This window comes from Paralichthys olivaceus, chromosome 20, assembly GCF_024713975.1.
Source record: "Paralichthys olivaceus isolate ysfri-2021 chromosome 20, ASM2471397v2, whole genome shotgun sequence".
Classification (NCBI taxonomy): Eukaryota; Metazoa; Chordata; class Actinopteri; order Pleuronectiformes; family Paralichthyidae; genus Paralichthys; species Paralichthys olivaceus.
In genome coordinates this window covers 8,983,241-9,009,355 of record NC_091112.1, presented here as the reverse complement: position 1 = coordinate 9,009,355, position 26,115 = coordinate 8,983,241, and the positions used below count along the sequence as shown (strand labels likewise).

Sequence of the window (26,115 nt, the reverse complement as noted above, 5' to 3'; positions counted from 1 at the left end):
AACTGCACCAGCTGTCTTCTGAATTCTAACGACATTCTGGATGTGAACACTCAAATACACCCACTCACTATATTAACCCTGAAGCTAGAAGTGCCACTGATGACCATTTAGTCCCTCACAAGCGGTTCTGAGCAATGACAAGAGACCACCTGAAGAGAGGGAGAGTAGTGAGAAACTAACCTTTACCTTTAGGGGGTTGAGAGTGTGTGTGTGTGTGTGTGTGTGTGTGTGTGTGTGTGTGTGTGTGTGTGTGTGTGAGATCTAACAATACCACTGCCTGCCAGGTGAAGCTAGTGAAGCTAATGACAAATGTCTCTGAAGAACAAAGAACAGCAGAGAGAGAGCGAGAGACAAAGAGAAAGTGAGTGTTGGTAAAAGTCAGAGAGAGAGCACATAACAGAGAACCCCTACAGAGAAAAGATAGAACATCTGAGGCTTTATTGTATTTGAAAGGTTGGGTAGATGTGTGGCAAGGACCAATTATGATCTGGTACGTGTGTGAAGCAGCTGGGGCCCAACATTTAAAGTTTGAAGATTTTTGCAGCACAAAAGGAGGATGTTTTACATTCCAAGGCTTTTAAATGTTAATTTCTGAAAGTCAAAGGTATCAAGGTAACAATAATGGAGAATAAATGCAAACTTGTTGCAGGAAACTGGCAAATACAAAAAAGAGAGGATTAAGAATTTGCCAGATGCTCATTTACGCTGCCTTTATATACGAAAAGGGATACGTCCATTTCAAACTGCCCCACATACTTTGCATCCTTTACATTTGAATGGTTGTTAAGCAATACATCCACTAGGGGGAAACCCAGACTGGAGAGATTCTGACAAAAACAATCATGGCAATGGGAGAGGAGGTTGTTTTGATGTACTTCTTAAAAAAGAGGTAAAAGAAGGCTGATTGTCCCTGAGTGCCGGCAAAGTAACATCATATAGATTGTTCTTACCAACTCACAAAATCTCTCCTCAAACATTTCCGGGGTTGTAGAAATTCCATCCTGTGTCCTTGAACTATTGGCTACGCTACCCTCAAGATTTCATCCATATTTGTAAGATTTCAGAAGACATGCATATTGTTTATCTAAGGTTAGTTAGGCTCTACTGTGTGTACATGAGGACAAGTGTGTGAGCTGTACTTGCAACAGATGGCGGTTTACCTTCTGAATTTTCCTTTGGAAGCACCTAGTGTGCCTTATTAACAGTTCTGATCTGCTGCCAATTTCAGGTATACAATCTAATTGGATCTAACACAAGGAGGCCCATTAATGGATTATGAAGTAAAAGGATATTCTACTGTTGTCCTACTCTGGAACAATTTGCATAGATCGGCCCCAGCAGATGGCCCTCAGATGTCGGACTAACAAATGGCTGACTTTCAATTAACTTTATCACTCCCTCCTCACAACATAAGGTCTCTCTCTTTGTTGAAGAAGATATCTGTGGGATAGTTTTGACCTGTCTGGCTTATTTAACTCTGTACTAGAGCCAACGCTGTTGAGCAGAATTCAGAGGATGCCAACTGCCAAGATGTTGCACATCCAAAGGCTTTATCATTAACATAGATGATGATTGACAGAAGTTGATTAAAAGATATAGATTCGGCCATAAATCAGTTAAACCTGTGCTGAAATTCAACATAATGTTTGTACATTTGCTTCTGTAAAAGATCTTGTTGCTAACATAGAGGTGAAATTACATGCCACCACACTGAGCAAATTACAGCTTCTCCCATGGTGTTAATATCTTCTTTACATCTGTTAGTCCAGAAGGTGGATCCATACTACATCTGTGAATTAACAGGAGTGTAGGACAGGAGTGTGGTCTATCAGTTTAAATCATATGAAGGCACATTCTTGTCTACAAATTTATTGCCACACTTTAATTTCTGGAAGTTCTGACTGTGTAAATGAACAGGGATACACTTTAATAGAGAGCCTGAAACCATTTTGCAGCCTGAATAGGATCCCAATTGTTGTTTTCTTGGTTTACTTTCAAAATGTGTTCTTTTAACCACAGTGAAAGGCACTATGGGGATTCAAGGTCAGTTATCTGTCAGGGTGGTGTTATGTCTTGTCCTTCCAAACTGCTAATTAGTAGGTAATGGGTGTCTTATCATCGTAAATGACTTGCTTGCGACTGCACTGGAACAGACACTATTGATGGTATCGACAGATTGTGGTGGTCAAAACATAGCTTGGGGGACTTAAAGGACGCGTAGGAAGATGTGAGATTAATCTCAACATTTGTTAGGAAAGGAGAGACACCTGTGTCCTGAGCTGATATTACTCAGAGGGTTGTAGAGGGAGATGCCACTGGTGAATAATAAGGCACAGCTGACAGATTAATCCATTCTGCATGTGTGCCAACATCCCTACAGTTGCATGAGAGTCAAACTGTAGTGTTGTAAAGTAACCGTAATAAACAGATGAACAGAACAGTAAAAAAGCCATACTGTTTGGCAGTCACTGTTCTTCACTGCATTTTTCCACATTTAATTCCAAGTCCAAAAGATAGTATCTCATCTGGCGGTCCGGTGGGAAGAATCACAATGTTCCCTTTTAAAAAGTGGGTCTGCATGAGACTAAGGCAAGCACATAAAACTTGTTCTTTATTTCATCCCCCCAACAAATCTCTTGCATATCAATTGGTTAAACAAACATTCCAGAAATCTACATATTAAAGCAACAGATATGTTGTGTTGTTGGATGCGCCTGTCAAAGAATAATTAATGTTCTCATGCCAAATGTCAAGAATAAAGAAAGGAAGTCATTTTAACATCTGGTCTTAAAAGCAGGCGGCACTGACAATCTGAAAAGGCAAGTTGGAGTGGTATATATGATAAATGATGGCCAGCTCACAGACACACATTCAAACACATACACACCTCCACCATACCTTTGCCCCCCCCCCCTATCATGCCGCACCCACTCTGCTAAACTGCAATAAAATTGATGAGCGACACTCAAATTAAAAATGGCTACAATTATGACACCATCATGCCGTGCTCTTAATTAGTGCATCTCCATCTAAATTAATAAAGCCTGTCAGCATGCCAGATATCAATAATTCACAACAGACAGGTCAGTGGAGCTTCAAAATTGATGGGTATAATTACAAATAACACAGAGAGGGGGTACTTCTGTGGGGCAGCATTAGTTTTTTAATAGGTTACACTTGAGAAGCATGTCACCTCCCTGTTGTGTCACAATGTCCTTGCCCCAAACCAAAACTTTGCCTGGGTCGGTACAGTATTATTAATACTAAATTATATGAGGGAGTGCACAATAATTCAACTTGTAATCCCTTGACTGTTCATTTCTTACACATTTTTTTTTCACATGCAGTTTTGTGTTTTCTTTTTCTATTGTTAATATTTATTGTGCAACAAAAAAGATATCAAATCAAAATAAAAAATAAAATTATTTAAAAAATGTTAGATAACGAATACAAAAAACTTAGCTTTTTACTTGCTTGAAACAAAAATTGTTATTATTATGTTGGTTTATGAGATAACACATTGAAAGACTTGACATTAGCTTTTGATGCCATCAAAAAGTTTTAAACTGCACTTATAACAGGAAAAACTATTTACGCCATCCCCTTCAAAGTATCCCCATTTTTCAGCAATACACTGCACAGCACTCCTACAACACTTCAAATGCTCCCTGGAAGTCCTGGTCTGTAAGCATATCGACTACTACAATCCCCTCCACTGTCAAAATGGTGAGTCTTCAGCTTCATTTTGGGGATGAAGTAGTCACAGGGTACCGATCAACAATTTTGTTGGAGTGGCCAAAAACCTTGTACAAATTCTTAAGCACTAGTAGTAATACACTGTCATTATGGAGTACCACAGTTCAGCTCTTTTGAGCCAAATGTCCTCACCAAGAAACCCTGGAACCACACAGAAGTGCCTGATATTGATAGACTGACCATTGGGGAACAAATTCACGACGCATAACCCAGTGAATGTTGAAGAAAACAATGATATGCCCCTGACCCAACATGCTTTTTAATGGGGCCTATTCCACTGGGAGGACTGCTGTTTGATCTCAAGGTCAAAGCCATAGACCAAACACTCGTCACTGCTAATGATCCAGGAAATATGGAGATCCCAGAGGACTTCAACTTTATTTGAAAATGTAGTATTGTTTTTATTTATTTTTTCACAGTAAGCACATTGAACTATCAAGAGAATGGAGGTTTACTGGAAACCACTTTTAACTACTCATTAGGAATTCTGTCCGGACACTGCTGTCAATTAGTACCACCTCATATATACCGTAGATAGCCATAATGCACATTTGTCAATAGAATAGATTAGGGCCTGTCTCTCTTCTTCAGCACTCTGTGCCATCAGCCCGTTAAAGCTAGCGACTATGGATTATTCTGAAGCAACAGAGCCTTCTGTCACATAAACACTGGATTTGATGCCCTGCACTATGTATTATGGATAGTAGGCAGGAAATGATTGAATACAATTCTGCTTTGCAGATAAAAGAACTACGATGGACAAATTAGCATATTAGTGACTTTTTCTCTGAGGCCTTCGATTGAATCAGGACAGCACATTTATTCACTCCCTTGACAGCCATAAAGGGTGTTCAAATTCAGAAAAAACTATGTTATGTTTATTTACGACATCAATAAATGGAAATAGATTTTTGCTGATGGCTTCAAAATGGATGTCACACATGATGCTTCAATTTCATTAATAGTATCAAAGTCAGCATAGGACTTCCTACAGTGTAGATTTCATTAAAACTGCAGATATTGAACATTGGTAAAGATGTAATTTTTTTTTTTTTAAGGGTTAGCCTGACAACCCTTGACAACTGATGTTGTAATTAGCATGTCAGATGTACGTCAATGAATTTAGAACTACTTGAGCAAGTAGCTCTGAAGTCTTTCTCTGTTCAAGTAAATGTGAATCCTAGACGGAGATCACAACAACACACACATTGCCTTCACATGTTTGCCATGGCCCAGTGTTTTGGCAAAAGATCACAGTGAATTAGGCTACCCATCTACTAATCCGTGGTTAAACATTCCTCGACTCACACTCACTGATATTCAGCACGCTTAATTAAAGACCCAATTTGCATATAAATTTAAACTCATAATTCCACTCCTGCGGCATAACAGTTGGTAATTTTCTCAGGAGCCAGAAACCTGTCCAACAAGCCAGTGGAGACCGACTCAATGTGGCTAGTCGGCCATTGGTATTGACAGAGTGACAAGAGTGAGAGCTTTGCTTTTGATTAGTCTATATGCAATCTAATGCCGAGTGAACCACTGAGGTGGTTTTCAAGTCTTAAACAAAGAAAACTCCAGTGAATCCAAGTCTATTTCTACAGGGCACTTGTCATTGGTTCATGCTTGTAGAGATAAAACGATCCAATAAACACTGATGTGATATTTGCTGTTGTAATACACGTAGGCCATTGTTTAATAAGATGTGTTCCCTCAAGAAAATCACTCATGCTAGAAAATCTCAGTGATGACCTAAGGCACACCTGGTGCTTTTGTCTCAGCTGGGTTCACATCTTCTGTGCGTTTATTCTTTTCCAAAGTCTAACATCTCATTTTGTCCTATTAAACCAAGTTATATTATGCAGAGACACTAAAGATGGAAAGTAGGGGGTTAGAGAATCAATCTGATATTACAACATATGATAGTTTGTTTAATCCTGACCCAAATTTGATTATAGTATTTGCACTGGTTAGCTGACTCTCAGAACTGATTTTAGGATTTGGCTGATCCCTTTCAAAACATGAATGCACTTGAATGCCCCTGGTACCAAGATATAATCATACAATATAATAAATACAAGCAAATTTCTGTTTGATATTTTTAGCTGTGTGTAGTAAGGCCTATCTGATAAAGTTTAACAGAATACTTAACTCAACACACTTGGTTGGTCAAGTAAATGTTGTGGAAAACCTCAAGTGTTCAATCAGATAACAAGGACATCGAGACTGCGAGAGCAAAGCACTGAACTGAAAGGGAGAGCGAGAGGACAAGAGATATTGTGAGGGCTGTCTTTTCAGATGGTAATCACACGGTTTCTGAACTCCACTGGCATCTAAACCAGGAAAACTGTTTACTTTGGCAAATGTTGAGTATCTTTCCCATTCGCGCTCTGTCACTCACTCTATGGAGACCAACACTGCTCTCGTGCCCACACTCAGTCCTCCCCTACTTTCTCTTATTTCGAAACACGAACACCCTCTTTCACCACAAACATAAACATGTTGTGCAAAAGGAGTACAAGCAGTGACAGTGTTTCCAAAAAGGTAAGACAGAAAATAAAGAAACAAAGCCACTAGCAGAGAGAAACTGGCTGTTTACAGAGCTGTGTCACTTTATCAAAAGACAAACAACAATAACTCCTTTTTTTTCTCAGGATGGGAAGTCTTTAGTCCCGTTGGAGTTGGCTGATGCTCTAGGCTCAGTGTGGAACACATGATTTGCTCAACATGTGACAAAAAAAATGAATAAAAGTGATCAACAAACTGCCCAAATAACCCACTCACCCCACCAGCCGCCTTGCTCTACATTAACAAGAAATGGAGATCATCTACGATAAACCAAATTAAATGGGGTCATTGTGTTGGGCTTGAAGTTATAAAGAGAACGTAAAATGTACAACATCATGGAGTGCCAGCAGTGGATCCTGTTATTTCCAGAAACGTGAGCAAACTTGGTTTGAACTGTTGGCGGTCAGAGGAGAAGAGGGTTTGAACCCCCAGATCTGTTGTTTTGGGGTTTTGCAATAATAAGCACAGCATTCTCTTGATTTCCCCTTCAACTAAGGTTATACTTCACTTCCCCTGTTAGCAATTAGTCTTCAGAACACTATTTGTCAAAAGCCAAGTCATTCGTTTCCACTGGTCTGCCCCCGCAAGCTCTTGTTACAATTGACTGTTTCCTGCATAGAATAAACGTAACCCTTGGAGAAAGGAGCGGACCCAGCAGTTGGCTAGAACCACAGTCTGTCAGTGTGTAGAGATGTCTGAGCATTCAGTAAAGACATAATCACACAATAAGTATGGCATCAACAAATCTGCCACAGCGAGCAATTCCTGCCTCTGAATCTTTAGCCACAGCACATTTAAGAAATGTTTCATAAAGGGAACCATTTGGGAGTTGGGGCAATGCAGAAAATAGGTCAATCATTGAATGACACTTATTGATTTTTTGGCGCAAGATCTGAGAAAATGCGGGAGTAGTAAATGTGCTGTAAACAAATACGATGAGGAAAGCTACTCGATAAAGTAATGGGAGGTGGGCCAGCTGACAGACCCATGAAATGTAGCTACACAAAACCCCTGAGGTCTAACATCTATACGGCACATTGTCATTTTTCCTCTATTTCCCCAATGATTGCAGGGGCATTGGGGTACTTCAGTGGCTCCCAGGGAGGTGAGAAACCTATTGTATCTGGGTTACAAGGGACCCGGAGAGCCATCAAACAGTCAGAAATTTTCCTGGTAAATTATTCTCTCACTCTTCTCTCTTTAGCTGTTATCTACACTCTTACATATGCTCTCTCCAGCTCCTTCACCCTCCTGCCCTTCTCTACATTTCCTTCATTCCAGGTTACTTCCCTGTCCCCTTTTTCACCGTCCATTCAAGCATCCTGCCTCCCTCCTTCTCTCCCCCTTGTCGCCATTAAAGATAAACGTTACTTGGTGGTTGGGGGGTGACACCATTTCTTCTCTGGTGCTGGAGCCGGGCTGAAAATCGGTCGCAGGTGTGCAGAGGATAAGAGCCATGGATCTTAATCTTAAGGCAATATTGGGGCTGTGTGCTGAAGAGGTCAACATAGGGATATCTGAAAAAAAAAAGAGCTTGGCCTCCTTCAAGCTCCTGAGATATGGCGCGAATGAACTTTCCATGTTCTTGATTGTGCAAGTGCAATTTATAAACTGGGCTGAAATTGATTTTTTTTTTCTGAAGTCTGGTTCTGCAGAGGGTTTGATTTAACACTTGACAAGCACAATAGATTTTGAGGACCAAGCTTTGAAGTGATATACACTAAGTAAGTAGATGTCAAGTCTTTGCCGTTAAAAAAAAAAAAACGGGGGACTTTTCATTAACACACAAAAAAAACCTCCCATGACATAAAGAAGGGACGGACTGAGTGGACTTTAATTATGAAGATATTTCATATTTTAAGTAGGAAATGTGTAAGAACAGGGTTTAATTTGACTGCCCAATTTTAAAAGATCAGTCACTGAAAAGATTATGGACTAAACGTTCAGTGCCATATGGAGGGACACAGAGAGTATTTCAACGTATGGACATTTTGATGATAAATTATGATTACAAAATTAATAACTGAAATTCTGTTGAATTCTGTACAGATCCAGGTGCTTAGATGAGTTTGAATAGTTTCCACACTACAATTTGCACAAAGGCTTTTGGTTATCTATATTATAATCTGTCCCTGATGATCTGCTTCACAAGCATAATTTCTACATATGGCAGTCTTGGCAAGTTATTACATATATCACATATAACACTTGTGTCTACACCCGCACATGGTGCTGCGATTCCATGTGTTTTGGTTATTGATTACAGCCTTATTCCATCTCTCTTCAAGTTTGACATCAGAACACGTGGCAGCTTATAATGCTGCCATTATGAGTCCAGAAGGAATCATCTCTGGCATCTATGACATCTAGGAAAACAAGTACTATCAGAATTTTGGCAGCAACCAATGCATTGTGACATCTCTACAACAACTGCCTAATGTTTAAGGCATAAACCACGTAGAGTAACTGCAAAATCAAAGGATAGATTCCAACATTGGGACCTTTGCTTCAGGTCATACGCTTCTCTTTCCCATATTTCTTGTGTCTCTATACACTGTAACTGTTAAGAAGGGCAAAAACTTAAATGAGAATAGTTTTATCAAAAAAATTAAAACAGTGCCACATTTGCTGAAACCACACACCATCCAGGTTGCTTTTATTAATGCAAAGGTTCTTCTATCTACACATTGTCTTAACTTACCTGGCAGTAGGTGACGAAATTACTGAGGTAGAGGTAACAACCAGTAAAACTTTAAATAAACCGGTAGCTTCTTACAAATAGTAAATTTTACTTCTATTTATAGTTTTTGTACTGGACAAAGAAAACCTTGGTATTTGGATTTTGGCAACAGACACATCCTGACACATTTTGTGTGGTTATATCAATAAGTGAAAATATGTGAAGCTTTAAATAGTGAATGTAAATTCTAATTTATAAGGTATTTGAGACAAGCGGTCGTCCCTGCAGCAGAAATTGTGCAAGGCCACTGAGACAATCAATAAGCTATTCCACAATAACCACATAAATATCAATATTATTGCAATCCCTATGCAAGGAGATAATTATTATTGGTGCAATTGTAAAACTTCGGTCTAATCCATGTTATAGATACAATTTAAAGGGAGTTTTTTTCCTCTTAATGGACAACAAGAAAGAACCTAATCTATATTTCAACAGCAAATAACTATTTTGTTTGCAGCACGGCTCAGGGTGCAGGGAACAAGCTGCTCGATTGGGCGACTTTTAAACTGTACTTTTCAGCAAGTTGCCATCGATTGGATTCATCCAGCAGTAATGGGGAGTGATGTTCAATAACAGTGCTTTACAACCTATTAGTGTTTTTAAAGTAAAAGAGTGTTGTTTCTTTATTAAACCGCTCTTCACTGGAGAGCACTGCTGCCTATTAAAGTGTAATTGCCCTGTTGCAGACAAGCTTCAGTTTGTGTTGCGTTGACTTTCTTAAAATAATATTTGTCTGTGCATGTGTGTACATGTATGTATAGTGTGTGTGTTTGTTCCTGTACATATATATTTATGAGGACCATTTTAAGCATAGACCCTACAGAGTGAGGACATTTTTGGAAGGTGAGGACATTTTGACTGGTCTTCACTTTTTCAATGGGCTGTTTCAGAGTTAAGACTTGGTTTTAGGGTTAGGGCTAGAATTAAGTCAGGGTAAGAGTTAGACATTTAGTTTGGATGGTTTAGGTTAGGGTAAGGGGATAGGGAATGTATTATGTCAATGAATGTCCTCACTAAGATGTAAAATGTGCATGTGGGTGTGTGTGTTTTTATACACATGTACCTGCGTGTAAGTAATTACCTGTGTGTGTGTGTGTGTGTGTGTGTGTGTGTGTGTGTGTGTGTGTGTGTGCGTGTGTTACAGTTCTTTGTCAGTGAGAGTCTGATTTCTATCCTAGAGGAAGTTTGGCTTGAGTTCACAAAGTTCATTGCAGGTTAATGACATGGATGTAACATCTTACAAAGATGACTGACTTTATGTTACATTTTTTCCATGTAATCCTTGAAGCCATTTTTGAAGCTACCATCTGGATACAATGTAATTCGACAGGAATCCACATTTACTCCATTACACAGACTGTATATTTTATCATATGCCATCAATGACTTTTTAATCCCGTGCAAAAGTCTAGTTTGTGTAATAGTGTATCCATGTCCTGAATATTGAAGGACTGTGTGCAAAATGCCACTTTTTGAATCCCATGTTATAGCCTTTACTTTCTAGAGCAATTATGGTTAAATTACATGCCTCTGGTGGTTTCCAAAATTGTAGAAGTGGTGCAACAAGGACTCGAGGCCCTGAGAGTCAATTAACATAGTAAATCACATCAGTTACCCTCTTGTATGTGTTTCCTGCTCCACAGCTAAAGATAAAACAGACAATTACTGTTGCCTTAAAGCCAAGAAACACATAAATATGCCCAGCATTTTTGTGGAAGAACAGCTATCACTTTTGTGCAGAGTAAAAAACCCATCCAATGCTGCTGTATTTAACACAAATTATGTTGAGAATGTATACGCTGCCTTACCTGGCATGAGGCACATCAATGCTGGATGAGACCACTTTGCGTTTCTGCTCTAGCAGGGACACTGATCGGGTGTCGGGGTCCCGGCCAACACGCTTGCCATCGGCCAACCGCTGCTCCTCCACCACCTCTGGGCTGAGGGAGCCGCCGTTCATCTTGTGGCCCTCTGGAGCTCCGTTACTGGAGCTCTGCTGGAGAGGGATGCAAAAAGACATAGGTTAATGCTTGGTGAGAGGAACACATAGATGGGTTATTAATAATCATGAGATATAAACACTGATGGAAAGTTGTGCAATGTACAAAAACAAAACTTCTATTGTAAAGACCTTGGATGATGAACATGTCAAACCATTCTGTTGCAGACTTATACTAAGAAACACTGTTTGTTTAAGTTACCTATTAAAACATAGTGCTAGGAAACAGTAACAGAAAAAGTTTTTCAACACAGCATCAGTCTGGGCTTCAGCCATCAAATCTTATCACCCAAGTTTTTAAGATTTTCATGTTTACATTTCAAATTAAGGTAAATGTTCCAATATAGTTTCAGAATAAAATAGCCTCTTGCATTTTCGAAAGCCAAAACAAAGATGTCTCCGCTGCCCTGAAAATCATGCACACTAAAAAATAAAGACTCTCCATACAGCAAGGCTGTATTAAACCGGACATTATATTCTTGCACCACACACCCTAACCAACGTAAACTATACACTGACACAAAATCACAGAAGTAAATCATTTTTCCCACCACAATGCACTGAAAACGCCCACCTGTAGCAATGTAAAAAAAAAAGCAGCCCAATATCATCTCTTCTCCTACACAACAGCAAAGATTCTACACATGAATACATACACACACACACACACACATACACACGCACATGCACGCACATGCACGCACACACACACACATCTCTGGAGGTAACTACAGCCATCGGGCTCTTTAGAAACACACTGAGAAAAAGCCAAAACACAAGGCAGAGTGACACACACGGCTGCTTATGCCAACGGAGCGTTGACAAGTATGACATGCAGGCCGGTGGGCGTTTCACTGTGTGAGTGTGTGTGATATAGATCATTATCTCAAAGCACTGTAACATGATTAGGCTTGACTTGGGAAAAGGCAACTGCACCAGAGTCAATAACTTACACACACGTGCACACACACAAACACAGAGAGAACGATTCACTTAGATTAATGAGGTAAAAAACACAAGAAATGAGTATCGAGTATCGTTCATGATAGAGGCCGGTCGCATGAACGCTCAGTGGTGCACAAAAACGCTTTGTGAAAACACAGACTTAAAAAAAACAAGATGGATTGCACCGGCACGGGGAAGATTAGGTGTGTATGAGTGTACTCCTCGGATAAAACCAACGGCAATTCCTTCCTTTCACCGGCCTTATGAATGATGGCATTTCGCAAAGCCAGGAAATTGTGAAGCATACCAAATCGGTTGTGAAATGTGAGTTGCATGCGTCAAAGCCAGTGTCAATGTGTGTGTATGTGTGCACTCATGAAGAGAACAAATATCCAGAATGTCGCTGATACCCCCCCTCCCTCTTTATCTCTCATTCTCCACACACACACACACACACACACACACACACAAACACACACACACACACACACACACACACACACACACACACACACACACACACACACACACACACACATAATCTACTGGCTTTGGGCCGTAGTTTGTCAAGCGTAAAGATTCTCGTACCTTTATGGGTCGAAGGTCACAATAAAGCAAAGCTGGCACGGACCACAGATTGAATTCCATGGACCCCATGTCATAAAATCCCCACACAGTGCACCGTTCAGCTCGTATGGAGCTTTGTCCCTCAGAAGCATTTTTATTAGATCATCGAGTGGATATGATCACGATTGGAGATATTCATGAGTCAAACTGCAATCTTCAATAAGGTGGTCACTTTTTTAATCACTCACGCAAATAAACTGCAGGAAAACGCATAAAACATGAAATAAAGGCTAGAACTGCAGTCTTGCATTAGTTGATTTGCAAACATTTCATCTACACAGTGTAAAATAACATTTTCCAGAATAACTGAGAAATGTATCGCTTAAAAATCAAACATGCAAACTGAGTGCCACTTTGAATTGGGAGAGAGTAAATAAATATCTAATTAACATTGAATTACCCAAACTGACTGAAACTCATGTCGCCATATTTCAATAAATAATACAGATGTACCGATTTGGTATAGATGTTTACAAAACTAGCTAATTTATATTTTTGAATAAAAAAAACTTTGAGGGATGTCAACAACAAGCAGAACACTATCTTATCCAATGTGATTGTCAAGAAATACATTTGGGATGCTTAATACAAACATTTCTTATTCAAACCTGTGCATCGGCCTGAAGGTTTCAGAAAATGATTATAATTAAAATTGTAAAAAAGCAATGCTCATGGTCAGAAGAATCACAATACATTATTTCCCCCCAAATCATTCAGCCCGAACCCTTTCTCTTCTTGATGTAATAGAGGAAGTTATTCTGCAGGCAGAATCATTTTTCAGAAGATAATTACTTTTTGACACATATGCAACAAGAAAAGGGGATTTAAATTTTGCGTGTGTGAAACGTGAGATCGTATTTTCATAACACACATAACACATACAGGAGACACATGAGCCATAAAAAATTACTCATATCAATGCAGGGCCAGACGCACACAGACTTGACCCTGCGTTCACCGCGCTTAATGCTGATGCTGCTCAGTCGACCAATGAGGACGGCCGGTCCCTGACTGGGATCAACACTTCAGAACAAAGAGTCACACAGCTCCTGTCAACAAGCTCGCTTCATTGACTCCCACGATCAACATAAACAACGGCGACGACAACAACAAAAGCCCCAGCAAAACAAAACAAGTAATGCCTCTTTGTTAGCAGTGAGAAATCTGTGCAATGCTGCTCACAGCACACAAATCAACAAGTCAACAAGTGGCATCGTGATGGCCCCCCCTCTCTCCGCCCAAAAATGGGAGTCATTTGTTAGCCATACCAGGCAATGAGCCAAGCATCCAGCTTCTCAGGAGCACGCCACCCGTTGCCAACCTGGGGGTGCCGGCTTTGTTGGCCGGGCAGCTGCAACTCAAATGGGGCAGTACGCCCTCAAAAACAACCCCCTCCACTCCAAAATTTTAAGCAGTCAGCTCTCACTCATTAAAACGTACAAATGTGCATATGGGAGAAAGCACATCCAAGCTATCACACAATCCAGGAACACACTGTTCAATGCACATGTGAATCCACACACACAACAGACCCCTCCTCCTCATTTTATGGCTTGTTTTCGTCCTCAGCGGGAATTGAGTCGTGCTGAAAGAGACTTGACCATTGTGCTGACAGGACTGCGCTCTCAGCCTCAGCTGCACCACTCCAGCCTGCACCGCTGACTGCAACAATACTGTGCAACAGCTTTTGTGAGTGCACTGCTGCATACACAAGAAAATTAACAAAACAAAAGAGGCAAAGTTTACTCTGCATTCCCCATCACACAAAGCTCTGACAAATCTCCACGCAGAGCTGCTGCATTCCTCCTGGTTGAGATTTGGCACGTCTGAGTAAAAGTTTTTAAATAACAGTTTACAACTTAATTTAAGATTTACAAGCTTTCCAGGCAGTGGGGTGGAGTTGGAGTGTTGCTGCTGTATCTGTGAATTCACATTTGCATAAAAGGAAATGTGAGCAGTCCTGCATGAGTGGCAACAAATAGTGGCCAAACATTTCCCCTTTTGGTTATGAAAATAAGACTGGCAATTACTGCCCGGTTAAGTTACTTCATCAGAAACATATCAAAGCACAACACATACACACATGAATGCAAGGAGGAACAAACCACACCAATCTAAATAAATCAAAGCATTTTTTTCAGTCTTAGGCATTCCTTCGTCACTCCCACACTATAAAAAGGAGATACACACACAGTGCCAAAAATTTTGTTTTTATCCAAGAGCTGGATTGACCTCTTGTTCTCACAAAGTCTTTATCTGAGGCCAAATACAAGGTGGATATGAAGGCAATTTGTCCAGTGCTAATCAGGCCCACATCAGGACTTATAATTTGGACATGATTGCAACTTTCGGTTCTGTCTGTGATGCCAGGAGAAAACCACACCAGCTATTTTAACCCTTGTTCAACAACACTGGCCTTGTTGTGCATGAAGACATAAGAAATAGTGTCTGCTGCATCATCTATGAATGAAAATGTGCAGCACCAGGCGGGATGCACAAAATGACATGTGACAAATGTGATGCAAAAAAATTATAATTAAGCAAAATGTGCAAAAAAAAAAATCTATGGAGCGTGATCTGTCCACATCCAAAACGCTGCAGTCACGGCGTGTTTGTTTGCCTCGGCTTACCCACCCACTAGCCCACATAAACATTGCGCAGGCCCCATCAAGCCCTTTGTCCCATTTATCTGATTGTCGCCAAATGTCATGACAGCCCGCGATTTAATGCAATATGCAACCGAATCGTTGTTGCAGCTATTCTGGGAGATGCAGGTTTTGTCCCCGCCGGTTCGATTTGTTGTCAGCGGCCGCAGCAGCAGCGGCAGCGGCGGCGGCGGCATCGTTAAATCCGCTCTGCGCAGGAAGCGGTTAAACGCTGCAAAACACCGCACAACACAAACAGTGAAGCGCTGCCTGCCGGCCGGAGCTCCCCCTGCACACTGACCCACCTTCAGGCTGGATCTGAGCGGTCCTTTCGCTGCGGTGTGGTTGATCCCGGCGGCCAGCTCCTCCTCGGAGAACTCCTTGAGGCTCCCGTCCTGCATGAGCACCGTGTAGACGCTGCGCCGGAGTCCCGCGGCCGTCACGTCCCTGTTTTCCTGCTTGACAGCCTGGACCACTCCTGTCACCGGAGCCCCGTCCCCGGTCGGACTCGGCGCATAAACGCGGCTGCCGAGGATCGACCGCTTGACCAAACGCCTCGTGTGCATGTCGAGCAAAACCAAACTAAACAAAAAGAGCAAGCTGAATTCAGAGCGGGTTTAAAACCATGAAGCGTCGAATTAAAGCCGGTAAACAACGTCGAGAAAAACACAAAACCGCAGCGGGTAGACTACGCGCCCCGACAGCCGTGACAAAATGTTAGAAAGCGGCAACATGCTCGGAAGGAAGAAACCTCCGACCAGCGCCTCATTCAAAAGCACCGGAACACCGACGTGGAGCGAGTTAGCACCGGACAGAAACCTCGCGCCGCGGAGACGATTCATTCGCCGCTGAAGAAGCTCCACATCCAGCCGGTTAGCTCTCTTCCTCCGCTCGGCCTGTTTGTTTTCCCCACTGCTCCCTCCGAGCCGAGGGGGCGGCGGCAAAACACGGAGCGCCCGACACCTCCGGGAGCCGAAGTGACATTTGTACACGATTTGACAAAATGGCGGCTTGTTTGCGGGAAAACCAGCCGGACGTAGACGAATCAAAACAAACACGTCGAATAATTTCACTTCGCTCGAGCCTTTCTGTCACAACTCTTCTCTAGAGGCTGGGAACGCGATACACCGCGGCCGTGCAGGGGACTCCGGATCCGGCTGCTGCGTCGTCCAGTTCGGGTGTGGTTCCCACCGAGCAGGGGCTCTACCGGCGGAATGCTGCCTGTAAACATGTGCGGTCCGGCGGCCTCGGCGGCCCGCGATTGGTCGGGGAAGCACACGCCTCCACAAGCCCCCACCGCTCCCCCTTCTCCTCCGACTGAAGGTAACGCAAGCCGGGAGGATGCTCCATTCAAAACAATGACGCAAGGATGGAGAGGAAGCCAGAAGGGAGGGGGGTGAGGCAGCAAGGCGGAGAGGAGAAAAGGGGATTTCAGGTTACGGATGGGAAAAGTTCTACCAGACACTCAGGCTTTATGCTTGTAACCCACTCAGGTGCCATCAGACTCCTAATTCACTGTGATCTGGATGTGAGGTGGAAGTGAGGAGCTGCAGTGGTGTGATCTTGTGAATGTAAACACATCTTATTTGACTTCATGTGGGGTTTTCATCACTTATCATACGTTGTGTATTGCATGCAAGGTTCATGCAACAACATGCAACCAGCAGCAGTTAGACTGTACAACCAGCTCTGCTCCCATGAACTACCTGCACCATTCTGACTATCAACTTTAACATATTCATCTGTCTGTGCAATATCAATGGTTTATTTGCAACCCTTTCACTGTACATATTCTCACACTGCACACATTTGTACCTGTCTTTACACTGTTTATATTAATTCAATTACATGTGCATATATATATATATATTGTTTTTTTGTGTCTTCCTTACACTTCAGTGTTGCATGTTACTCTAAACATTGGCACACTTTTCCATTATTTTACAAATTGTCTCTTCTAATCACTGTTGTAAATACTCTTATTTTGTTGATGCTCTTAGTAACACGCAACATCTATTACACTTCTGTCCGTCCTGGGAGAGATATGGTTATAAATATTTTTTTGTAGTTTTTCCTTACTCTTGTTGAGGGTTAAGGACAGAGGATGTCGCACATTGTTAAGATCTATGAGACAAATTGTGATTTGAGAATATGGTCTATACAAATTAAATTAAATTTCTTGATTGATTAGTTGATAAATATGCCCCAAGATCAACCCTGCACATTATGAGTCAAACAAATCCAAACCAGCCCCATCAAGTAATTTAGATAAAGAACTCTAGAGAAGACAATCATGTGCAAATACTATATGTGACCAAGATATTATGCAAATATATAAAAAATGCAAATTTACAATCATTAACCGAGGTCAGCCTTGTCAGAAATGCAGTTATATGGTTATTGAATGTCACATGGCAATTACTAGAACAGCATTAGAGTGAATACCTTCACTAAGGAGAGATCTGTTCAGTTGTTTGTGTAATCTTGCTTCCAAACCATCATAAAAACCAACCAACAAACAAACGGACAGGGGAGAAAACATAACTTCCTTGGCAGAGGTAATATTGGCAACCCAGCAGATATATTGTTCCGTATTTTCATGCTCTTTTCTTTACAACACTGCACTCACAAGTCGCTAAGCTACACCCTGTGCTACATAAGAAACCCGAAGTGTGATCACACCGTGTGACTGAAGCTGTTGCTTCTCTGAGGAAGAAAAAAAAAAGATATCCGAAAAACATGTTTCGCTTGATTAAAAACTTCACAAATGAAATTTGCCAGCAGTCTAATTCATTCATCGTGATTATCAGCTCAGCATGGCAGATTGAATATAGCAAAATAATGTGATCACAGTAACAAATGGCCTAATTAATGTCAAATGTAATCTTTTTTGAAAATCACGTGCAGCCCATAAATTTATGTGACAGCCCCCCAATGAATAAAAAAAAATACAATGACACAATTTATTATATATATATTTTAATAGAACAATTCATGTCATAAAATATTTACATGCTGAGAATGGAAACTGGACAGAGTGGAGTGACAGATGTGGCCATAACTGCCAGAACAGGCTTTGCCCTGTGATCAAAGACGGTGTCACCATAGAGTTGTCTGCTTGTTGTAGGCTGGAACAAATGGTCTCATTAAGGGAGAAGTGGAGCTGAAGGAGACGCGGTGGAGGAGCATCTCAGGCAAGACCCACACCCCCTGAAGGGAGAGTCTGTGTGTTTTTATGACCAAAACAGACAGCTCGACAGAATAAGTGATTTTAGGTAAGTATCTATTAACAATGTGTATGTGCTGTCCTGATTAGATTTGGCACTAAAGCTTCCCCCCCTTTGGCAGATCATTTCCTTAAAGGTCATTTATAGCGATCTGTGAACACCATTATATCTAAATGATGGCACTACCCTGACACACAACCATGAGATTTGGCATAGGAACCATGTGCTCAAAGGGTCGTGTATTCTTCAGGAGTGAAAATAACACTGATAATTACCCCTCTGCAGAAATTAATGATATATTTTTGAGGCTTGTACTTTAAAAATATACTGGGATTGGATTGCACCTCCAATTGTGTTTCGCCTGTAGGATTGCTTGAACTATGAAACAGCATTTCCAAGGTCTGATATCATTAATGAATCTAATACCAGGCAGCGAGGGCCGCCTCTGTTTATCTGAAGCACAGACAAGCTCCTGCACGTCTAGTGAAACATGAACGGGGGCTGGAGATGCTGTAATGTTTTGATGGTGGTGGAAGTAGATGACAACAGCACTTCTGCTAAAGTGGGGAAAATACTGTGGGAGTGAAAGATATATTTACAGCAAAAAAAACAACAACATTGGCCTTTAAAAAAATAAACATCAAACAACAGTATTCAGACAATAATTCAGTTCTTTTAAATAAAAGTACCACAATTAATGTTTCTGCAAACGTACGTACCAAAACACTGTACCATATTCCCGACCTGCGACCGGTTACTACTTCTCAAAAAAGCAACTCTGAGTTACGTTACAAGGCAAAAGGCGTCGGACATGAGGGCTTCAGGTTTACTTCAAAACAAGTCAAGACATATTATCAGTGCTCTTCTTCTAAAATCATATCACTCTAAACGTTGTACAAACGAGTAAAAGCTTACATAAAACTTCCAGCGAGTTACAGTCAAAATAGTGCTCCTACTACTGTATATACAAGCCTCGGTTGGCATGTCGTCATCACAAGCTACAGACAGATATGTGTTGTTTTTTTTCTAACAAGTCAAAAAACATTGGATATTTAAATTGTGCAGAGGTGTAACTGATAATAATGACCTGTGTATAAATGCAGTACCATTATGATAATAAACCTTGTGCTTTAAATAATCCAGGATGCCAACTGAAGAAGATACGGTACCAAGAGTCGGCTCAAAAAAGCATGATAACAAAAGAAAATACATTTCATCGATAACATTAATAATACAAGGCTGCGCATTTCATCACATTACAAGTCTTTTGAATTAGTTTTGACCCCTGTGCAAAATGACAAAAAAGGAAATATGGTCTCATCATATGTGTTCTTCTTTTTGATCAAAGTCGAGGGAGTGCGTACCCTTACAACTTTCTCACAGCTCACTTTCTTTTCATATGTTTTTCAATACAAATGCTAGAAACGTCTATAAAACCCTATTTTCTTTCTTCTCATAGACACATTTCACAATTACGTAACAATATGCATCCTAAAATAAATATGAATTTCAATAAAAAATGCTGACAAGGGCTGAAAAACATGTAAAAAAATACATGGAAAAATGTATTGCGAAAGGGAAAGCTCATGTGACGCTGACGTCCTTCCTCAATCTCTGGCTTCCATTTTGGTTCTGCGGATGACTAGTTTCATATCCCCCCCTGACCTGTTACCACTTTGACCCACAGTTTAAGAGTCATTTTGATGGCGTATTATCTATCAGATGTTTGTTTTTCTTTTCCAGGCCCAGATTCCGTTCACATAGATTTCAAGCAGAGGATGCACAGTGGAGGAATAACCTGGAATCAAACCTCAATACAACATGACGTAGACTTGTCACCTGGAGGACGCTAGAAAGCCACTAGCAGCTGTCGACGTGGAGTAAAAATAACGTGATGTTCAGTCTTTAACAGTAAGTGCATGAATTTCATGAGTGTATGGCACTGATTTCTTTTTTTTTCTTTTTTACATCACAGGAACGGTCCTCGGCTAACCCCTTGAAATGCTGCATGTGTGTATTTATTCGATTTTTTTTGGTCAACACAATCAAGTGTTCATGATTGTGCCAGTGGAGATGATGTTCAATGAAGATCCAATGTGCAGTCTTCCACATGATGAATGCCCAGTGACCGAGGTACAACAGTTCATTTATTACTAGGCCTATGAGTACCGATGATGCTGACCCCATGTGATAAATTAAAAGTTCAGATGTGACAAACCGTACCCGAGCTGCTAAGAGGAAACTCATGTGTTGATGATGGATGCAGTTTGGTGAGCCGTTTCCTGCCGGTTTCACCAAGTCATGCACCAAAAGCATGCTTGGTAGCAGGTTCAAAGCAAAGACATATCACATGGGAGGCTTTGTCCAAACTGATGAAGATGATGAGGAGAGGACTCAGAGACGGGACGCTTCCCGGCCAAGACCCAACTCCCCGACGCTCTCATAGTCAGGCTCTGGCACTCTGCCGGCGTCTGACCCCTCCGCTTCCAGCTTGTCCCTGCCGTCATCATCCGAGCTGCTAGTCTTTGGGATGCGGATGGTTTCGTAGCCGGGATCTGTGCTGTCCAAGTTGGGGTCATCCCCCACCTCTGGCTCATCGGGCTGGTTGTAGATGTCTCGGACGGTGGCGTAGAGGTCGCTGGAGGAAGAGGCCGGGACCAGACCTTTGAGTTCAGCGATGCTGCTGTAGTCGTGCTCCTTGTCCTCCTCGTTCTCCTCGTTCACAGCATTGTCACAGTTTGTTTGGTTGAGTGTAGAATACACAGCGGACTGCGGGACACAGAAGAGACACGTTGTTGATGTGTTTTGGGTAAAGCTACGGTGAACATGACAGGAACCCAAGCTCTAAAAGAAACAGTGGTGCATTTATATCAAGGGACCCCTGCTAGGTTTTCCCCTTGTAGCATATTGTCTGATGTTCTATGACTCTTTTACCAGTTTTCACGTTTTCTTTTCTTTTTCATGTTTCTGGTGCTCGGAGCGTTGGCATTCACAGTGTAAAGTGTTCCTGTCTCGGCACTGGAGCAGGCAGTTTGGGGAATAAGGGGGTTCAACAGACACTTACCTCATTGTCTGACAGAACGACGTGGTTGTCGAACCCTGTTGTAGGAGACAGAGGGGAGTGTAACTGGAGGAGAGAAACAGCAAAAAGAGAGATTTAGAAAAGACTGAGGGCTCAATCAGATTTTTACTTTAACTAAAAGAGGCTGTTAGATACATTTGAAGGGTTATCACAGATTTTTATTTTCTTAAAGAAGATGGTGACCTCATCTATTTGTAAAAAACGTACAGCTTCTCTCATAATCAAAGGCAGAAAGCTGCAACACTGTGAATGTCTCGAGAGAATGTTTCGGAAACGCAATCAATATAGTGAACTTCTGAACTATTCCCAGCATTGGGAGAAAAACAAGGTCCGCGTCTGCTACATATAAAGCTCATGTTGTTAAAAACTACCCATTCATTAAGAAAATTATTGAGTGAAAGTCAATGGGCAGTGACAAAGAGTGTGATGTTGCTATGCACATGCCTCCGTCCACTTCGCCTTCTGATCAATGGGGAAGCCATTAATCATCAAAGCACATCTGGCAGCGGTGCCAAACACCTCAGGAGTCTAACGAGAACCTCAATATCAACGCCAGCATCGACCAAAGAGTTCATATGATATGAAAACGTTATGCACATTTCTAAGAGGAAGACATTTTGAACAAGTGAACTCAGACTTATGATTAAACATCAGAGTTACTGAGGTTAACACACTGAGGTTTGTAAATCAGTTGTGTGCCTCTGCTAAACCAGTGAAGTTTAAGTCACATACAAACATTTAAATAAAAAGGAATTTAACGAAATCAGGCTTGAGACATCATGTTTAAGAGGCCACCAAATTCAAGTTCAAAATGTAAAAATGTGTTTGTGAGGTCACAGCAACTTTGACCTTTGATCACTAAAATATATTAATTTCAAAGTTTCAGAGTCAAACTGAGTGTTAATACCAAATTTGAAGAAATTCCCTCGTGGTGTTTGCGATATCGTGGTGAAAAGAATGGGATGGACAGAGGGGCGTACCAAAGTAAGGACAACCCACAAACATAACACCTTTGGCCAATGGCTGTCGCTGACCACATCTCCACACATGCAACACATTTACTGATAGAAAATCTACACACAGAGATTCATGTCTGTCAATGCAACATCACACAGATCCACGTTTCTCTGACATTTTTAATCAAAGAGCATAAGTGATTGTGATTAATTTATGGATCAGGCATGTTTGGAGGCATCATTACTTTTATAGTAATACAGCAGATGTCTTTTTCATTTTGCTTTAATTAGCAGAACCAATTAAGCAGAGTGGCCTGAAAGGAAGACTTCCCATGAAGGCTTGGCTGCAGGTGACCTGACCCAGTCGCTGCACCTCTGAGTGCGTCTCATAATATTTGTTCATTTAATTTGCGGCCTCCTTCTTCTTGGCTCAAGTGTCAGCGCTAATTAAAAAAGTGATATTCCTTTAGTCAGTCACACAGTCGGAAATTCACATAGTATTTAACCATGGTTTGATGTATAGGCAATAAATTCTAGTCTTACAAACTCAATATAGTGTATTTTACTACATATCAAATATCACATATTATATTCAGACCTATGTCGGTATGTGGACTGGGTGTCTGGTGACACTGGAGATTAATATTCTGACATGTTACAATGCTGTGTTTGCGTGCATGTGTGAGAGAAGATTATAGGAAGGTGTTTATGTAGGAGATACAATGACATGCAGGACACGTGAGTACGACAGTAAGCTGATTACAGTCCCCTCATGGGGACGGACAACTCAGGTGTCAGTGTGTCACTCATGCTGACACGCGACATCAGTGTTAATGCCTCAACTCAGATTATCTGCGTTCTTTGTCTTGCACATGCTCATTGAAGTATTTTAAATCTAAGCAAACTATAAAACAGTATCAACACACCTCAAAGTGTAACCTGTAACACACCCATACTATTCACATCCAAATGCTCTACCTAACAATGGTGATTCCTCGTTCCGACCGACAGCTCGGCACTGCTGACACGCAGAATATCGCAGTTTACCTACTCTGTCTCCCCAGTGTGTTTCCCAGTGGCCCTCAGGCTGGGTCAAATTCATTTCCTGCACCTCATATGTGAAGCCCACAGGCGACACGCAGTCAAATGACTGTAAACAAGTGTTATTGCTGTGTATGACGGTTCAATAACTGTACAACTGCACAGATTCAGAGAGGATGTGAATAAAAGGTCACAAAAAGACTGTGTGTGTGTGTGTGTGTGTGTGTGTGTGTGTGTGTGTGTGTGTAATGTTAAACTAGAAACCAGGTGTATGAATGGAAAGTATGTGTTTAAATGAGAAAACCTGCCCCTTTGTGCACGTGTGTTAGGGCAGCATTTACCGAGCGGCAACTGGGGCGATCCCCCTCCAACATTTACATACAGGCACCCCAGCGTATATGCAGAGTGTGTGTGTGTGTGTGTGTGTGTGTGTGTATGAGACACAGAGATGGAGAGTGAGTATCTATAGCCCATATCATCCATCATGAAGCCAGACTAACTGTCATAGTTATGGTGGCCAGCTGGCGCTCAGTCAAACACACACACACACACACACACACACACACACACACACACACACACACACACACACACTTGGTCTGACAAGACAAATCACCTACGACTCCTGGTCGTACACGGGCGTAAACCACGGGGAGTCCGGAAGATTCAGGGTCAAACTTAAATCAGCCCCAGGGAGTCTATATGTAAACACAGACATGTTTTGGTATATGTGTGTGTAATAAGGGGGGTGGGGAGAAATAACAGAATTACTGCTGACTAGACACACCTACAAGGTACATGTGGGTGCGAATATAAATGAGTACATTTTTGGGGCAAGATTTGATCATGGATCCAGGGGTCAGATGAGGCTCGACTCCCCTGCTGTCCACATGAGCTACAGTAATTAACTAATTGGCTGCTACACCAGGGACAAAGGAACAGAGAGAGACTAAAAAAACAAAAGAGAAATGAATAGAGGAAAAGAAACACAAAAAGCCTGAGGACTTCATAAAGGTAAATTAGGCTTTATTACAACCTGGGTGTCTTTTAAATAATGTTTTTAATCATTTATGGTAACGACATTAACTGCAGAGATCTGGTAACACGGCAACTTTACTACAACAAAGTCTTCAATGATGAAAAAGGAGCAGACAGTCAGAAAAAATGCAAACGAACCATCAGCCAAAGGTAAAAGCAGAAGTGAACTCATCTGAAATGTAAAAATCCCTCATCGCACAACAGAGCTGTTCACACACACTATTGGTCAGTTTGGGTCCCAATTTTACTGCTGCTCTCTGATTTCTCAGATGAAAAAGTTTGGCGAACTCCTCAACTACATCTGGGACGATGGCCAAAATGAGCTCTGTGAGGCTACTTGAGCACAGCAGCACTTAGAGCCAAATGTTTCCATCAGCGCACACTTACACACACACACACAACGACAGTGGCAACATGCTGCTGTTTCTGGCCGGATCCCAGCAAAGTGAAGGGATTGCAGAGGTTGCTGCAATTCATCCCTGAGAGGGACATAAATCTTTGTGCCAAAATGATGACAGTCTGTCCAACAGTTGTGCAAAAACAAAAGTTTCAATTTCAAAAACTTCAGAGAGAAAAAACAGGGGAACAACAATGTTATTTGCATTCACCCTCAGAGTAACATGAATACCTGTGTCAAACTTAACAGCAATGCATGAATGGCTGTTGAATATTTCAGTAGAAATGTTCCGATACTCCAAAAATGCAGACAGGCATCGGCGAGCACACATCTATGTACTGTACTTAACGAGGTGGGGGGTGGTCTGACTACACATGGGTTGTTCTGTGGTCTTAACCAGCTGAAGAAACCAAGTCAATCACTTTTTTTTGCCTGGAACTTGAGATGTTCCGATACTAATATCAGCATCAGAAAAGCTTCCAGTACTGCCTAAAATACTAGGTCAGGCATCGGCGATCATGCATACACATCGGATCCCACGTCTGTAATGTTCATTAGTTTCACATTCGTTCTCTGTATCTATTTGCCTTTGAAAGGGTTTAACCTGAGACAGGCCATACAACAATGATAGCAATCATTACTTCCATGCAGGGTTAGAAGCATACAGCTATAATTTATTATTTTAAGAATGTAAACGTATCAGATCAGTACTCGGTATTGGACGATATAGCAACATCAAGGTATGAATGGTGAATCAACACTTCCGACCTCAGAGCCACAACCGGTCACATGTCCGAAAAAAGAGATAAGTTATAATAAAGCATAACTTTCTTTTAAAATAGAAAAAGGAGAAGTACAGTAGAGAAAAGATCAAAGCAAGTATGAAGAGAACATAAGAGACGAGCGTAGAGAAGACGAACAGTTGCCACTTCATGCAGCTTCGTGGAGGATTGACAATGTGGTGTTTGTGTTCATGCACTTGACAACAGGCTGATGCAATTCTTTCTGAGCTCTGAGTGTGTGTGTGTGTGTGTGTGTGTGTGTGTGTGTGTCTGTGTGTGTGTGTCTGTGTGTGTGTCTGTGTGTGTGTC

The 26,115-nt window shown here is 41.5% G+C and overlaps 2 protein-coding genes across 4 annotated transcripts in view; both read right to left on the bottom strand.

The window, feature by feature from the left end:
* The window catches only part of znf704 (zinc finger protein 704), a 43,371-nt gene extending 26,706 nt beyond the window's left edge, over window positions 1-16,665 (bottom strand). Inside the window, exons 1-2 of one of the 2 annotated variants that reach the window (XM_069516865.1) lie at window positions 15,589-16,665; window positions 10,876-11,063 (exon numbers count right to left, since the gene is read on the bottom strand). In XM_069516865.1, the coding sequence (XP_069372966.1) occupies window positions 10,876-11,063; window positions 15,589-15,849 (449 nt within the window). In that variant the 5' untranslated portion in view covers window positions 15,850-16,665. The remainder of the gene's footprint in view (window positions 1-10,875; window positions 11,064-15,588) is intronic. The other variant, XM_069516866.1, reaches the window with a different exon arrangement.
* Window positions 16,666-18,245: 1,580 nt separating this feature from the next.
* The window catches only part of pag1 (phosphoprotein membrane anchor with glycosphingolipid microdomains 1), a 46,036-nt gene continuing 38,166 nt past the window's right edge, over window positions 18,246-26,115 (bottom strand). Inside the window, exons 7-8 of one of the 2 annotated variants that reach the window (XM_020090942.2) lie at window positions 21,575-21,637; window positions 18,246-21,279 (exon numbers count right to left, since the gene is read on the bottom strand). In XM_020090942.2, coding sequence (XP_019946501.2) covers window positions 20,905-21,279; window positions 21,575-21,637 — 438 coding nt within the window. In that variant the 3' untranslated portion in view covers window positions 18,246-20,904. The remainder of the gene's footprint in view (window positions 21,280-21,574; window positions 21,638-26,115) is intronic. The other variant, XM_020090941.2, reaches the window with a different exon arrangement.